General features: G+C 41.2%; 1 protein-coding gene across 2 annotated transcripts in view; it reads right to left on the bottom strand.

The window, feature by feature from the left end:
- The window catches only part of LOC117247589 (putative uncharacterized protein MYH16), an 82,618-nt gene that overhangs the window by 21,347 nt on the left and 44,839 nt on the right, over positions 1 to 16,432 (bottom strand). For both annotated transcript variants that reach the window (XM_033612173.2, XM_078163134.1), the window contains exons 5-6: positions 15,918 to 16,063; positions 8,755 to 8,845 (exon numbers count right to left, since the gene is read on the bottom strand). In XM_033612173.2, coding sequence (XP_033468064.1) covers positions 8,755 to 8,845; positions 15,918 to 16,063 — 237 coding nt within the window. The remainder of the gene's footprint in view (positions 1 to 8,754; positions 8,846 to 15,917; positions 16,064 to 16,432) is intronic.

The following is a 16,432-nucleotide window of genomic DNA, read 5'->3' as shown; positions in this document are numbered from 1 at the left end:
GATTTCGGTTGTTTTGCTATGGTATGAGGCTACAAGTTAGCTTGCTCTTCTAACAGTGTTCACTGAAGCACCTGCCTGTCATCACAGCCACTTTAAAAACCACTTTGCTTTTGGGGGAAACCATCTTGCAGGTAGGCAATTGTCAGGGTAGTTACCACAGTGAAAGCAGCTTTAGAGTCATAGTTCTTGAAAAATACAGTATACACTTAATAAATGTCCTACCTGCTTAAAATCACATTAAAGCGTGCTATAAACCATTAGTTAATAGTTTGTATATTGCTTATAAATGGTATGATGATAATAAAGTCACCCTTAATTTTATGACACAAAATGAGAAATTCAGTCTTTTCAGCATTGCAACTCATAAACACACCAGTGCTGGTTACACTCAGTGGCGACTGTACCTTCCGGTAAGTTCATGTTCTCATATGCTGCAACATTTATTTCATAGTTTGTAGTTTTTGAACATCTTTGGTATCATTTTTCTAACTCACACTCAGTTAAGTAATGTGGCTGGCACACTCTATAAATGACACACTTTGGGTTTGTAGGAAGGTTTCAAGTCAAAAGGCTCTAGTCCAAGTGAAGTCACAAGTCACTGATGCTAAATGCTGCCTAGTCGAGCTGCCAGTCTTTTTTGATTTTAGGCTGAAGTCATCAAATATGTGACTCCAGTCTTACTCGAGTCCAAGTCATGTGACTCGAGTCCACACCCCTGTTAGTTACTGTACAGATTGCCTTCATAAAATATGATGCATTGTTATAACTACCTAACAGGATACAAAGTACTTAAAATGAGCTCCATCTACACTGACTACAACAATAAAATGCTTACGTATTAATTCATTAATAATAATGAGGCAATATATTATTTAATTTATTTATTTTTTTGTACTGAGTACCTTAACTACTACTTTCAGTGATGGATGTGTTACAATATCTGTATAACCATCTGTATGCACCTTAACCATGCTTAAATGCACCTAATGTTATTCTACTTGGTTTTTGCTCCAAAAGTCAAAACAATCTGAATGATTTATGATTAATAGATCACCCACGGCACATTTATGTTTCACTAATCTTGTGCCAAAGCCACATTTTGCACTGCTAATAAAATAGTATCAGCAGTTTCCCAACATGGCTGCATCCGTCCAAGTTGTGTCATGTTCTGCGCTATCTCCAGCTTCTATCTGTGTCAGGAAGTGTGTCTGACATGGCATGTAGCCCAGGGCCATTCACAGCAACAGCACCTACACGCACTGATGTGCTGAAAGCCACTCACTGCCTGCACAGCTCCTAAAGCCCCTCACACATGACAATATCACACATTTAGGGCCAAATTAACACACATGGACAGGCAGTTATCTTGCAGTTGCACTGTCTTTGATTCATTATTAATGCAAGCTTGGGTTTGGCTTAATTCCTCTGAAACATCTCAAAAGTTGGGTCAGGCATGTCACAGCCTAATACTAAAAATAACACATAACTTCATTATTTTTTCAACAGTATTTTTCAAAAGCTAAGCACAAATGTTAAGACATAAAAAGTGGAATAAAAAACTCACATGCCAGCGCAGGACCTCTGCAGAGAGAACAGCCATGGTGAGGCAGCAGCAACCCAACTGACTGACTGACTGACTGACTGTCCCACACACACACACACACACACACACACACACACACACACATACACTCTCACACAGCTTTACTGTCGATCCCCTCTGGCATTTTACTGTCCACACCCCCTTGTGCATGCACAGCCCTTTTCTGTCTCTCATAGTTCCCCACTCACATATCTGTTTCTTGTTAAATTCCTACTTTCCACAGCCTCAAAATAAATATTGTGGCTCTAATACAATTGTAGAAAACATAGCGTACTAACAGTGTTAAGATGTCTGAGCCAGACTGCATGGATAAACGCAATTTGAACTACTTATCTGTGGCAGAGGGAGTTTATACATTGATTTTGTGCACTTTTCTAAATGAAATTTACCCTATTTTAAATGATCCCACACTAGCCCCTCTGCTTAGGAGCACTCATGGAGTCATGTTGGGGAAATAACAAAATTAGTCCATTATTGCTGAGAAGGGTTGCAGGGTTTGATCTCCATAATTGTATGTGCTTAAAGTTTAAGCTGCACTCTGAAACCATAATAATTGTCCATAAATTGCAATCAGATGTGGCCTCATAGCTGATGTCTCCTCATTTGTGTCTGAGGGGATACTCAGCGGCGTGGGCAGTTATATCCTGTGAGATCCCCCCCCCTGTATTGGTCAGTGGGGAAAACAAGAGCCAAGAAATTGCAAGTCCTGCCTCTTTTACCAGACACAGCATTTCAGACCCCCTGGTGATGTCAGTCCACCATACTGTCCACACATGCTCACATAATTCAGGTCCTTGCGACTTTGCTGGAATCTGAGGCTTTGTTCTTTTAAATGCCTTCAGATGGCAGAGTCCGGCTTTCAACAGTAAAAGTCTTGGCTGTTTGATTGGCCGAGTGATGACAGGCCCTGTTGACCTGGTCTAAGCCTTGTGCTGTGGGTAATGATGCCGGTCACATCAGTGGTATTAGACATGATGTGACGCCTGCTCTGCACAGGTGCACATTGTGAGATAAGGACATCTGAGATATACAAGACGTGGCAGCATGATCCGGGCTTTTTTTTTTAAAGGGGGGCTGTGTATTTGGAAGTTTTTAAATTGAGTTTTCAAAAATCAGGCACTTTCAGACCAACTGCAGGAAATGCATCATTACAATACACTCCCTGATTTGTTACAGATCCCTATGCTGTTCCCAAATCCCCCAAGTTTCCTCCCAGGTCACCGTAGTGAATTGAACAGATGAGTTTTAAAACAGTAACAAAGAGCTGGGAGGAAATTTGATCATTTGGGGACAGTACTGAGTGCTGGAGCAAAACTAGGGAGTGTATCTGTAAATGTTGTGATTGCCTCCCCTCATTTAAGAATAAGTCAACTTCAGACAAGCTTGTAAATGTCCTAAAAGCTGATTTAAAGTCGTGTGTAGGCTTTACGCCATAGCCTACACAACTGGCTATGGCGCCATTGTGAGCATTTCTACTTGTGTGGTGTGGTGGTGTGTCTGTGTCGCTTTGCAATTACACCTCCAAAATGCTAGCTGGCTGTGGGGTTTCTATGCCACTGTGGTATTCTGTGAATTTCAGTGAAGCTGGATTGATTCAACTAACACACATAAAAAAACACATCAAACATGGCTTAACAACAGCAACCATGAACAGAGTAAAAAAAAATTGGCTCCATTATAACTCACAAGGTTCAGAGACAAAACACCTGTCTTCTGCTAAACACGTTTTCCCCACAAATGCAACATGCTAACGTTATTAGCATAATCCTGTTACATTTTAACCTGTATAAATTAGCCTAGCTGCTAGGAGATTTTTCCTTTACTTATATGAAGGTGGGAACAACAGAAACATGTAACAAAGGTAACGTTACAAAATCTGGCTCCATTATAATTCACAAGGCTGGGGAGGTGTGTGCCAGGCTACCTACAGCATAGGCTCTGTGTGGATCCATAATGTTTGCCGTAGCCAACGACATTGATTCGACACAGAACTATATAACAGGCTGAAGACACCACTATGAAGGTTTCACTTATTTCGAATGTTATCATTGATTTAATGGGGGTTATAGGTGGTTATCAGTGTCATAAATATTTGGTAGAGGGGTCCTACTTCACTGTATGTTTAGAGTATATTTAGAATGCTAATATCAGGGTGTTGGCTTCAGGTGGTTTCACTTTTACTCTGATTAGGTTTAGGCACAAAGACTACATGGTAAGGTTTCGTCACTTTGTGTAAACGTCATGGTTTTGCTTAAAATAATTAACATTTAACATTTTATTTTCATATATATCACACAAATGAAACACAAGTCGTGATTTGGCCTGTGTAGACAGCTAGATTGATTAAAATCTAAGCAGCTGAAATGCTTCCTGTGTAGACATGTTGTCAGATGAGAAGGCTGATACTTCTCTCATTTCTGTGCATTAAGATCAGTGCTGGAGACAGCGGGTAATTAGCCTAGCTTAGCATGAAGTGTTAGCATCAAATTTCAGGTTTGATTGGTGCAGGCATTATGTAGTTAATGTTAGCCTCTTAGACATTTTCTGTCTGGATAGGTTTTTTTGTTTGTTTGTTTTTTCATGAAAAGTGGATTTTTTTTAACCTGAGCCAGTTTGCATAATATTGAAAATCTGCATGGAATTTTCCATACTGTATTTACTGCTGTGAGCAACACAAACAAAATTCCATTGACCTTCATTTATTTGGGGAGAAGGCAGACATTTCGGTGACAGATATCTTCAAATCTGGACAAATAAAACCAAAACTACTATGGCCAGAAATCATTAAAGGCACTTTAGAAAATATGAGAAGCATCACCTGAAGTTGGATTACTATCACCATTACGACACAGTCTGATGTTACACCTCCAGTAAAACATCTGGTATAAACCAAACAGACCACGGGGCAAAACTGAGCTTAATCTTCTCAGATTGGGATGACCCTGTACAGCAATGTGGCCGAGTATAACTGCTTTACCACCATGTCATAAAACCAATAAGAGCACAGGGCTGTCGTAAGAAATTAGGACTGATGTCCTCCATCACTGCAGACCCCCATCAAGCTGACTCCTTTAAATTACAGCACACTAGAGAGGCAGAGGCAGCTGCATCGTTAAAGTTAGACAAAGCTATCTCTTTGATTCCACTCAAGTTTGTGGACATATTCCTCTGGTTGTGACCTTTACTGTACGTCACAGTCAGACATGAGTGGGCGACAGAAGAGATGGGCCATGCAGTCATCTGGGCTGCCTGTCCACCTGCACAAATGTCCACAACATGCATACACACAGAGAAACACATATAATAGTCTTATTGTGAGATAGGGAGAATGCCAAAGCGACAGTAAATGTGAAAACATGCCTACCCTCAAAGACACACGGATCGCCTTTCACCCCTCCAATCACAGACAAAGGGACTCTTTATTTTTCCTCTTACAACCCTCTGGAGAAAACATCAGGCTCCCAGAGGCATCGACAGAGTGAGGAAGTACCACCTGAACTCTGAAATCACCGTCTCCCAGTGTCTTACTCACTCTCAGCAGGCTCTCATCTCATTGCTCCATCCGAGGAACAGATAAAACACATTATCTGCAACATGCACCAGTAACACAGATAAAAACTCTCCGACTGGCTTGATTCTATCTGGATGACACAGTAAGATTCACAGGAAAAGCCTCGGTGTAAACTTCACTCTCTTTTCCGGACTTTGTACAGAAGCAGACTAAACACTAAACTGCACTCTGAAACCAACACAATCACACAAATAATGCTGCCCTCATCTTAATTATACAAAGATTGTGTTCTACACGGCCTTTCAAAAGGAAAATTCTGATGATGGCATTTTAAATGCCAACATCTTTGGTGGCAGGCGGTCATTGCTGTGATTTTCCACTGCACACACCAAAAAGTGCTTGTTTATAATCTGCGTGACCACTGCAATGGGTGATGGGGAAAACCTCACCAATTTTACACATGGAGTTCAATTCATTCCTCATGAGCAGCCAGTGCAAACAGTTGTACAATGTCTTCTGTGGCTCCGGAGGAGCTTTCCTAAGTTTGAAAAAATAAACATGGTGATGTCAGGGAAGGTATAATTAAGGACACTATTGAGTCAACCCATTTGCCAGAATAAATGTTGGAAACATCCATATCTTAGCAGACATATTAAAATTTACATTTTTCAACAATGCTGTGGTTATGTTTAGTCACAAAAACCACTTGGTTATGGCAAGGAAAGAATCATGTTTTGGCTTAAAAAACCTGTTTTTAGTGGCACAATTACCACTGGAGCTGCCACCGACGCTGGAAATGCTGCTGATGTCTAGCTAAAAAACACCAGCTTTTGGTAGCAGAAGTGCAGCTTGAAATACCTCTGATGTCTTGCTATAAAACAGTTGGTTTTAGTGGGACAATTGCTGGTGGAAATAACCCTAATATCTAGCTAAAACACAACCCATATTGGTGGCACAATCGCTGGTTGAAATGCTGCTGATGTCTAGCTAAAAAACACCAGCTTTTGGTGGCAGAAGTGCAGCTTGAAATACCTCTGATGTCTTGCTATAAAATAATCGGTTTTAGTGGCACAATTGCTGGTGGAAATAACCCTAATATCTAGCTAAAACACAACCCATATTGGTGGCACAATCGCTGGTTGAAATGCTGCTAATATCTAGCTAAAAAAACACTGCTTGTGGTGGCACAATCGCTGCTGGAAGTGCCGCTGGTGTCTTGCTAAAAACCAAGTGGTTTTGGTGTTTGCTGTTCTTGAACAGTGGTTTGCAAGAGTCTATTATATAGTATATTACTATTATATAGCTTGGCAACTGTCGTCTAGTTGTTGTGCCATTCGCCATCCCCTCCACCTCTCGATGACAGAGTCAGCTCATACCGATGTAATCAGAACTATGCCACTTTAGCAATGTTAATATGATACATATGAAACATACGATTTAATTTAATACATCCGTCATTTACAGAATTGCACAATGCCAACATTTTCTTCTGGCAACTGGACTAAGTGTGTTGGAAATATAGGCCTTTGCTGTACCTCTTTAACAGTTAGCTGCCCTCTGAATAACTAAAATTACTGCTAAAACACTCTAAACATGTCCTGTGTTTCTATTTTTTTTTTAAATAATTATGACTTCAACATATCCTGTGAGGTACAAACTCCCATGTTAGACAAAAAGAAACATAGAACCAAACGTCTAAAAGAGATGTTCAGAGTCTTCACAACTAAAAAAAGCAAAAACAATGGTTGCTGACTGTCGCTACCCCCAAGTGCTCCTACCCGGTCTGGAAGCAGAGATGGTTATCAGTTTGGGTGCAGGAGGTATGTTTTAACCATCTCTTGACAGGCATGGAGCTGTGAAGTGACTGTTCCAATTACGGAGCAGAGCCCAGCAGCTCTGTTGAAAGGCAAGAATGCATCTCACCGCTCTTCTGTAAGCTACAGCTGAGCTCCCTGCATGTCTTTTTAGGAAACCAAGTAAGGTTGTCATTCCAGCCACTGTTAGTATTTCAAGGGGAAAAAAATCCACCCTCAAAAACTCTTACAATGTCACTGTATGTGTTACTATAGTGTTTTCTTTCATGGAGCTGTTGTGTCTAATATATCTTCAAAACATAGTTATAAATGCTCCTGATGATTTGCACTGATTAATCATGAAAGCCAGCTGCAGGTTGAGCAAGATTTCATCAGGGCACCCATATTGGATGTGACGCGCATAATTGCACAGCTCTTTGAAAATGTTCACATCTCTCAAATTAGAGGCTGCGGATGGAAGGCACATACCACTCCTGGAAGATGACTATCAACCTCAAAGGCAAAGGACTGTGTATATTACAGACAGTTTCAACTAACAATGAGTCCTACTAACAAGTCTTATGTGTGTAACAAAGTCTCTTTTTCTTTGTGCTGCAGAATGTCCAAAAACTATTAATCAGTAAGAGCACACTGTTGCACTGGGTGACATGTTCCTTTATTACCATTAGCACACACACTGTAGTTTATTTTCACTCAATCCCACGTACACTGTCCAGCAGATACTCACCAAACGTGGATTTATCTGCAACCAGAAATAGTCCCTAACAAATACACACAGTAAATAACAACATGTTCTCACTCCCAGCTCATCAGCTACAGCAGCTAGAGCAGTTTGATCAGCTGTCCTATGCTTCAAACTATAACGCTCAAGGTAACTTTTTAGCATCAGTTCTTGAGGCCCAGGGACCGGGTGTTATTTTCTGCGGGTTACATGCATAACGTCTTTTCAAAATAAATTTCCATGTACACAGGAAATGTTTGTTTTGTCACCAAAACTGCTTTAGGTTCAGGCAATAAAACTACTTGCTTTGGTTTAGAAAAATCTTCATGGTTTAGGTTAAAGGCGCTGTATGTAAGAATGTGGCCAAAACGGTTACTGCACTCAAATTCAAAATACTGCCGTGAGTCGTGTCCGCCCTCCCTCCCCTACAGATTCGAGGTTGCTGGACAGCGGCATACTGGAGACTGATTTGTTTGCCCACGGGGCGTCGCCGCGTCCTTGATCTTCGGTTTTCCAGCGGACCGTTCGAGCAAGTTCGGCTTCTCTGCTGCTAACGCTGCTGCCGGGATACAGCGGAGGAGGAGCCGGCTGCTAATGCTATGTACCGGGACACTGCTAATGCTGCTTGCTGTGCTGCTGTAGCTCAGTCCTAACTGTAACTGATGCTGAGACTCTACTGACTGCGTGACTGGTAGACGGCAGTGGGTGGCGCAACAGGCCAAAACACAAATTCAAAACATAAACATGATTTGCGGACCGTAAAAAAAAAAAATTTAAATTTGAATATTCTGGCTGTACTATTGTTGTCGGTGAGATCAGTATGTTATATGAACATTATTCCTTAGTCTCTGTGACATATTAGGAGGATTTCACAACTATTTGCTTTAGATTTCTTACATATAGCTCCTTTAAAATAAGTGTGTTTGTTACATAACTTTACTTATGCAAGTTAACAAGTATGTGGCGTGACATGTGTGTCAAGTTATGTTAAATACATTGCGTAATTTTTAAAAACCTCAATGTTTCACATGGGACACACACACACCAGATGCATACTGTGTTAACTGTACTTCACTGTATGTGCACACAGATAAAAGGGTCTGACCTGCTGCTCCTTGTTCATTCTCTGCAGCCCGATGTTGAGGGCCTCTTCTGCTTCTAGCTTAGAGTTGGTACTGCTGATCTCCAGGTCCTTCCTTTAGAGAGAAACAGATAATAAACGCTACATCAATTTAACCCTTGAAAAAAAAAAAAATTAAAACTAGCCTAACATTTAAATTAACATTGATTGAACTGAACTGATTTTAAACTTAATTTAAACTTAAGATAGAGTTATACTGGAAGATAGATAAAAGATATTTTAGGCGTATGTTTGATTTCTAGGTCAAATTTTTCATATAACACAATCTACATATATCTTGATGCATCCTAAGCAACAGCCTGGTCTCATAAAAATATGTAAAATGGACTTGAACTCTTTGCAACGCATTATGTGGTGGGCACAAAATGTGTTAAAATTACAAGCTGGCAACACAAAAACAATGCTCATGCAAAGTCAACGAGGATCTTTTGTTGTGGTGGACACACAAATTGAGTACAAAGAGCAAGAAAGTCTACACAGACTGGGTGTGAGGGATGGTGCATGGGTTACACTAACATGGACTTTCAACCAGTAGACTGCTGTTCATGTCTCCTGTGAAACCAAATGTTATTGTACTTACGGGATTTTACGGACTTAACCTAACTACACAAAGTACTTAACATAACTACGTAAAGTTTATGTTTATGTAACCTATATCCCATATTAGGGATGGGCAAACGATCAAAATTCATTATTCGATCATCAAAAAAATTAACGCTCAATTATCGATTAATTGCAGTGCAGACTGTCGCCGCAAGAGAGCGCAGCTGCCCCAGTTTTGAGCTTCAAACCCCAGGCCAAAGAGGAAGAATGGCGCGCATGCGCAGTTCACCCCTGGGTGTTTACAACCGTTTGCAGCCAGAGTAACCGGCTTCAGTTTTCAGCAAAACCTCCGTCTTTCAATGGCATAGTGTTTTCAGAGGCATCAAGGGAAGCTGCCAAGGCTTTGGAGAGCGATGAGAGCCTCCGTCTGTTTCTGATTTTTTGCCTGGCATAGGTCCGGCGGGAGTCTCGTATTCCTGCCGAGCTGCCGTGCACGCCGGGCGGAAGGGTCTCGTTGGCACTTTGAGTGAGTTTTTATTTCCCTAAACCTTACCAAACTCTGACCATTTCACAACCTTAATCACATCAACGATGTGCTTGATTTTGCATTGGCATTGATTTTGTGTTGCCAGCACGTAATTTATACACATTTTTAGGGCTGTACCCAAATATTCGGATATTCGAATATTCGTTTCTATGGGTAGGTATTCGTTATGAAAATTTGGTATTCGATATTTGTTTTTTTTATTTACTTATTTTTTTATTATTATTATTATTATTATTATTATTATTATTATTTTACATATTTTTTTGGTGCTAAATGTAGTCTTTTTTTGTTGGTAAATGCAGGTTATCAATAAAAATCAAAACTTTTAAATTGCATTTTTAAAAATGTGAAAATATAGTATAGCTTACCAATGGAGCTTGTGCATGGCAGGCTTGAGCACATCCGTCTGAAGCTGTGGATCAATGCCATGTTTTACCACTTTATCACTATTCCCTCTAACTTGTAGCTGTTTTTTCATTATCTTTTGAATTTAATATGAATTATAGAACTGTTTTTGTCAATGTTTGTTTCCCCTGTTTTGTACAATAAATTATTGTTTCAAGTTTCTTTTGGAGTGCGTGACACAAGTGTGTTTTGAAAACGACCGCGGACTGTCACCTGCTCAACGCATCAGTACCTTCGGATGCCATGACAGTAATAGCCAATAATGTCAAAATATCATTTACAGACCGATTTAACAGATGATCACTGCTGCCCGACCTGCAGGTTCATTTGCGGGTCCCGCGGGTTACGGGTTGACCCACGCATCACTACTCAGCTCAGTCTATAAATGCTGTACACGACAGTAAGGCTATAGACATTATATTCTATTCAGGTCGGCAGAACCAGCAGCACATCGGCTCTACAGTGCACGGCACTGCTGATTAACCATTTTATTGCAGCACAGAGTGTCTGCCAGCAACCAATTACTTGCAGAGGCTTCCTACAACTTGTTTCAACAGTTCCGATTTAATCAGAAGACAAATTAAACAGGATGAATAGCCAATGTGAAAATCAAAAGAAAGCATCGAATAATGACTGTTGTGCCATCACATTTTTTTGTGGTTTGAGAGCAAAGATCCGGTCGCCGCTGTGCAAAACTCCGCAATACAATTAGGTCCAAAAAAACCCCAGAGGAGTGCTTCGCATGGAGTCTTTGAAAGGAGCCGAGCCTGGCGTAAAACCGGAGAGAGCAGGCAGCGCGGCCGCAGCACGGCCACAGCCGCCGATTAGGATTGCAATTAAATGGCTTTGTTGGATGTGTCATACTGAAAAGGAGAGCCTAGGAGAAAGCATAAGCAGTCCAAGCTGATCCATCACAGTTTTTGCAGCCTGGAACCGCCTAACACAGAGCTAATCATCCATCTTTGATGATCATCACTTGGCTACTGAAGTGGCTTGCCACAAAGAACAGTTGTTAGACAGAGAACAACAGAAGAATTGGAGATAGAAGTCTATATTCATTATGAATGCCTAAAATGTTATTATCGGTAATGAAACTTTAGCCAAATTTACAGAACATTTTAGTGTTTTCTTCCCTTTAGTATTTTCAGCCCATTAACCCTCTCAAACCTCTAAAGCTGTTCATGTGGCAGAACCAACTGGCAACCTCCGGGGCTGAAAACAAAAGCCAATGCAGATGTTCCAAAAACTGCAGTTCCTTAAATGGTCACTAGAGGCTGGCTCCAAAACAGAGTGAATCCCCATTGAACCCCCATGTTAAGATGTCCAACCTTACAGCATAAATAAACATGTTTACAGCCTGGTACAAAAAATGGTTTTGGTCTCATTTCAACGTTCATGACAACCGTACAGGGGTTACATTTTATTAAGTCTTAGAGTTATGCATATTTAGGGGAAGGGCTGCTTGAATAACAAACTGTCCGCAAGCCATCCTTCAAGTCACTGAGTCACCCCTCGCTCCTCCACAGCTCCAACCTCTCGACCAAACATAGTCACTTCTGGCTCCAAAAAACAAAACAAAAAAAAATTAACACCTAAAAAAACAGAAAAAAACAAAGCGGTCTTCAAATAGGAGACCTTAAACCAATGGGTGATATCACAGTAGCTATGTCAATTATTTTTATACAGTCTATGGGCAGAACTGGCAGGATAATAAAAACCCCTTTTCAGACATACAATACTGTACGTAACATTACTGCTTCCTTGATCTGTTTAAAGTAATGTCTATTTGCCATTCAGATAAAGGGGTCCATTACATAAATGTTCTGTACTGGCTAAGATGCAACAGGGTTATTGTGAAAAGAGACAATGCTGTGCATGTTTCCACTTCTTTCATAGGCAGTGAGACAGTTTCTCTTATAATTGAAAAATAAAATAAAATAAAATAAAATGCATCACATGCAGGATGCCTTCATGAGTGCATTTATTTGTCTCTACAATAATTCTATTTACTGTAGTTGACAGAAGCCACAGTTTTCTGTAAGTGTCATCTGTAACCAGTTGTGTCATTCCATAGGCAGTATATCACAATTATTTATCCATTCATTGCATGCATTATTTCCCTAATTTACTGCTACATGCCTTGGGAACATACTTTTTTGGCGAAACTTAATGCAAATAAATCTTTGAGTTTGGAGCTGAGTCAAACTGAGTGACAGATTTCATATTCTGTTTGGAAAACACAGCACCTTAGCAACAAGGTGAGTCACTCACTTTTTATTAACACTCACAGAGACGGAGGGCAATGCAAATATTGATGCCAAAGGCAACAAGTTTTAACTTTGTATTGGAAATGGTGATGTTCAGTGATCCATGCTCAATAAGTATGCGCATGTTTGCATTGGTTCTTGTCTTCAGGTGATTGTTGCTGCAAGGTAAAGTACAGATAGCAACATGTTAGGATGTTATATTGAATACCTGGAGTGGGGGTAGGGGGGGCAAACCTCAAAGTGGGGATGACTGGACTGTGGAGCGGGTATATTACATATTATAGCTTCACAGTCCATCTCCTTCTCCCTCAGGACAGGAGCATCATCTCAGACTGTCAAGAACTTTTTGGAGTCCTTTAGTTTGTCTCTTTCCTGGGGTTAAAATATACAATCACAGCAGCTCTTGTTTGAATGGTACATCCACAGACAGCTGTGGATAAGACCTGTTGTCACACGCATGAGTTCTAGAGTAAATCTCATGAAAATCATTTTACTGTGTATTTGTTTTTGTTTGAAGGCTGATATAAATGTTTATGAGGTAACTTTAAAGCCTAAGTCATAGTTGGCATAAATGCATACCTGAAAATGTCTATATTTATGTGGCTGTTATTCCCGTTTGATCACTGGCTGGAGGGTATGGTTTAGCCTACTCATTTTTTTTTCACACTTTATGTCTGATTACAAGTTATTCCACAGAATAATGATGACCTGAACTTCAAAAAGAAAAAAAAAGGAGAAAGAAGAAAGGTATCTTGTAACGTGCCTCAGTTAACTGTACACATCATGCTCATGTGTACAATACCAATCTGTTTACCTATTAAGAGGAAAGATTGTCGAAGAGAGACCAAGGCCTCTAGTTTCGCAGACTGGGCGAGGCAGAGGTGCAGCACACCTGCGCTTCGCCAACTGGGTGTGGCCAGGCGGATTTTGCAAGTTTGGCACACCGTGCGCGCTGGCGCAGCTACTCCTCTTTCCCACCTCCGTCCCTCCTACCTGCGCAAGTTGGAAAGAGGGAGGAGAGAAGGCGTGGAGTAGGTTTTACACACATCACACCAATCAAATGAGCCCCTCTCCTCGCCCTTAAATGCGCCACGCAAAGGCGTAATGAGAGTTTACTCAATTCGCCATGGCAGAAGAGAGCAGCAGCGTCAGACGGCCAAACTTCTCCCAGGAGGAAACTGATGTTTTGGTCCGGGAGGTCCAAGCTCGCAGTGTCCGAATATGCGGAACTGCGAGCAGACCTCCACGGGCTGATGATGCAAAGGTAGCCTGGGAGGAGGTCACCACAACTGTAAATCAATGTTGCGTTTCTCTCGTGCGCGTGCGCTCTCTCTTTCTCTCTCGCAGTCTCACTCTGTTTCTTTTCTTTTGACTTTTCTAAGATGACAGATGCTGAATATATACTCCCTATCTGATGCTGTGGCTGTTTGTGGTTGGCTGAGAGGGATGTGAACTCATTAGTTTGCAGCTGTGTTAATCAAATCAGGTTGGGTTTCCATTACGCGTGCCAAACGTGCCAAACGGTGCCAATCCCCTTTGATCTGACATCAGATGTGACAGGACAGTCGATATAGAGATACATTTATGTGCTGATTGCAGATAGTTTCATTGAATAGTGGTTTTGTGGGTATTTATTGCATCGTTAATGTGCCTGATATTCTGGAAACCTGCCTGTGAGGTTTTGGTGACGTGTGCATGTTGTCCGCCAGTCAGCCAAACTTCCACTTACACCGGCTGCGCTCCGCCTGCGCTGACAGTAGACCTGGTTTTAGCTGGCGAGCTTTTAGTGCACCTTCGGCGAAGCCTTTTGGCATGAAACTGTCACTGCGCCAAACTGGATCTGTCGACACCTCCCCCTGCTGCGCCGCCACACCCATCTCAGCGCACGTCGGTCTGCCAAACTACCAAACTGAGCGTGCCTCGGGTTGCGCTGTTCGAAACTAGCTCTGCGCGGGGTTCGCCACCCTGCGCCACCTGCGCTGCGCCGGGAAACTAGAGCCCCAAGAGTTAAAGCTCTGATTTTCCGCCTGATCTCCAACACGTTGGGTTTAGGTCAGGCCAGGCTTGGCTTACAGGGCCATAATTTTTTAACATTTCCTCGGGCATCAATTGGGTCAGTTTCTCATCAGAATTACGGTGTTCTGTTTCTAAATCTGAATCACGAAGAGTAAAATTTCACATTCACTGTGCTTGGTTCTCTGCTGCTCTGGGTCCATTGTACACTCTGCGGCTCTGAGAGCCTTGTGCTCTGAACCAAACAGTATATTACATCAGCGCCCCAAATTTACAAACGGTCTAGTTTGTGCCAGAGCGTGCTCTAGCACTCCGAGTGGCTATTTACACACACATCCCATGTCACAAATGTCTGCTAGTGCACAAAGCGATAAGTGGGACATCGGCCAAACCTGCTACTGTGGCTCAACCTGGGTCGGACTTCAGGATTCTTCAGGATTTCTGGGGCCTGCTCAAAGGTCTACTGGAGTCTACAGCTATGCTAGCAGCTCTGTTATGTCGCCACAGCAGCACTTTGAGCTAAATGCTAACATCAGCATGCTAACATGCTTACAGTATGACAAGGCTAGCATGCTGATGTTTAGCAGGTAAAATGTTTTCCATGGTCACCATCGTAGTTTAGCATGTTAGCATGCTATCATCCGCTAATTAGCACTAGACACAAAATGTAGCTGAGGCTGATGGGAATGTCATTAATTTTGCAGGTATTTTGACCTGGGGCTAGAAAAAAAGTTAAGAAATCACCAGAAGTATTACAATTCATCCTAAGGGGAACATGAATATCTGTACAAAGTTTCATGAAGATCCATCAAATACTTGGTGAGATATTTTGCTGAAACAAAGAAATGCCATCCTCATGGTAAAGTGCAAAATGCAAAAGTCCAAGGATCAACAAAGTTATAAGCATCCATTGTACAGGAATCATCAATGGCTATACAAAATTTGTGCCAATTTACATGTAGATGTTGAATTTTTTTTTCTGAAGAATACATTTGACCTGCTGGTGGCATTAGATGAAAATTCAGGTGATCAACATATTCATGAGCACTTTTATTTTCTCAAAGAACCAGTCATGGGAATCTGTTCAACAGCTGTTAAAATATTTTGGTCTTGACCAAAGTGGTGGACCAACCAATAGACAGATATTGCAATGCCTAAAGCCACACTGCTAACTAAAAATAAATATCACATTGGTCAATAGCAGAATGTAATTTAAGCTTTAAAGGGTCTAATAGTTGTTTATCTAAATGTTATGTTCTTTTCTTTTGCGGCCCCATTATTGTTATGCACCGACACTTAGATTTTTTTTCACATGCTATAAAATCTATGATGTTAGTTTGCATGTCCTTTACCTTTTGATGAGTTCTTCCAGCCCGCTCCTATTCTTCTCCATCTCTCCTAGACTCTCCTGTCTGGATCTGGTGTCACCCTCCAACTTCCTCCTGCTCTTCTCCAGCTCTCCACGCTGACGACGCTCTTGCTCTAGCTGGTACTCCAACTGAACACCAACAAGACACAAAATACAGTGATCATAATGCAATAGAGCTGCAAAAGGTAGTTAAAAGTCCGGTTCAAATGTAGAAGGCTATGGTGGATTTTATCCACTAAAATTGCCAATGGCTACATATTTTGTGCCAATAATCAATATTTTTTTATATTGACAATTTATTAGAACTATTTTTATGCATAAAATTACATGTATTAAATGTCTCCTCAGATTTGCCAAGGCCCACTGGCTAACAGGGTTACAATTAAGTCAAATAACCTTGAGTTTCCATTCCTCATATTATTGTCAAATAGTTGGTTCATGACCTTAATATTACGACAGTATTTAATGTGTGCAGCATGTGGGCTTCTGTTGGATGCG

Source organism: Epinephelus lanceolatus, chromosome 21, assembly GCF_041903045.1.
Source record: "Epinephelus lanceolatus isolate andai-2023 chromosome 21, ASM4190304v1, whole genome shotgun sequence".
Taxonomy (NCBI): Eukaryota; Metazoa; Chordata; class Actinopteri; order Perciformes; family Serranidae; genus Epinephelus; species Epinephelus lanceolatus.
The sequence above is the reverse complement of the archived record's forward strand: the minus strand, read 5'-3'. Positions and strand labels throughout refer to the sequence as shown.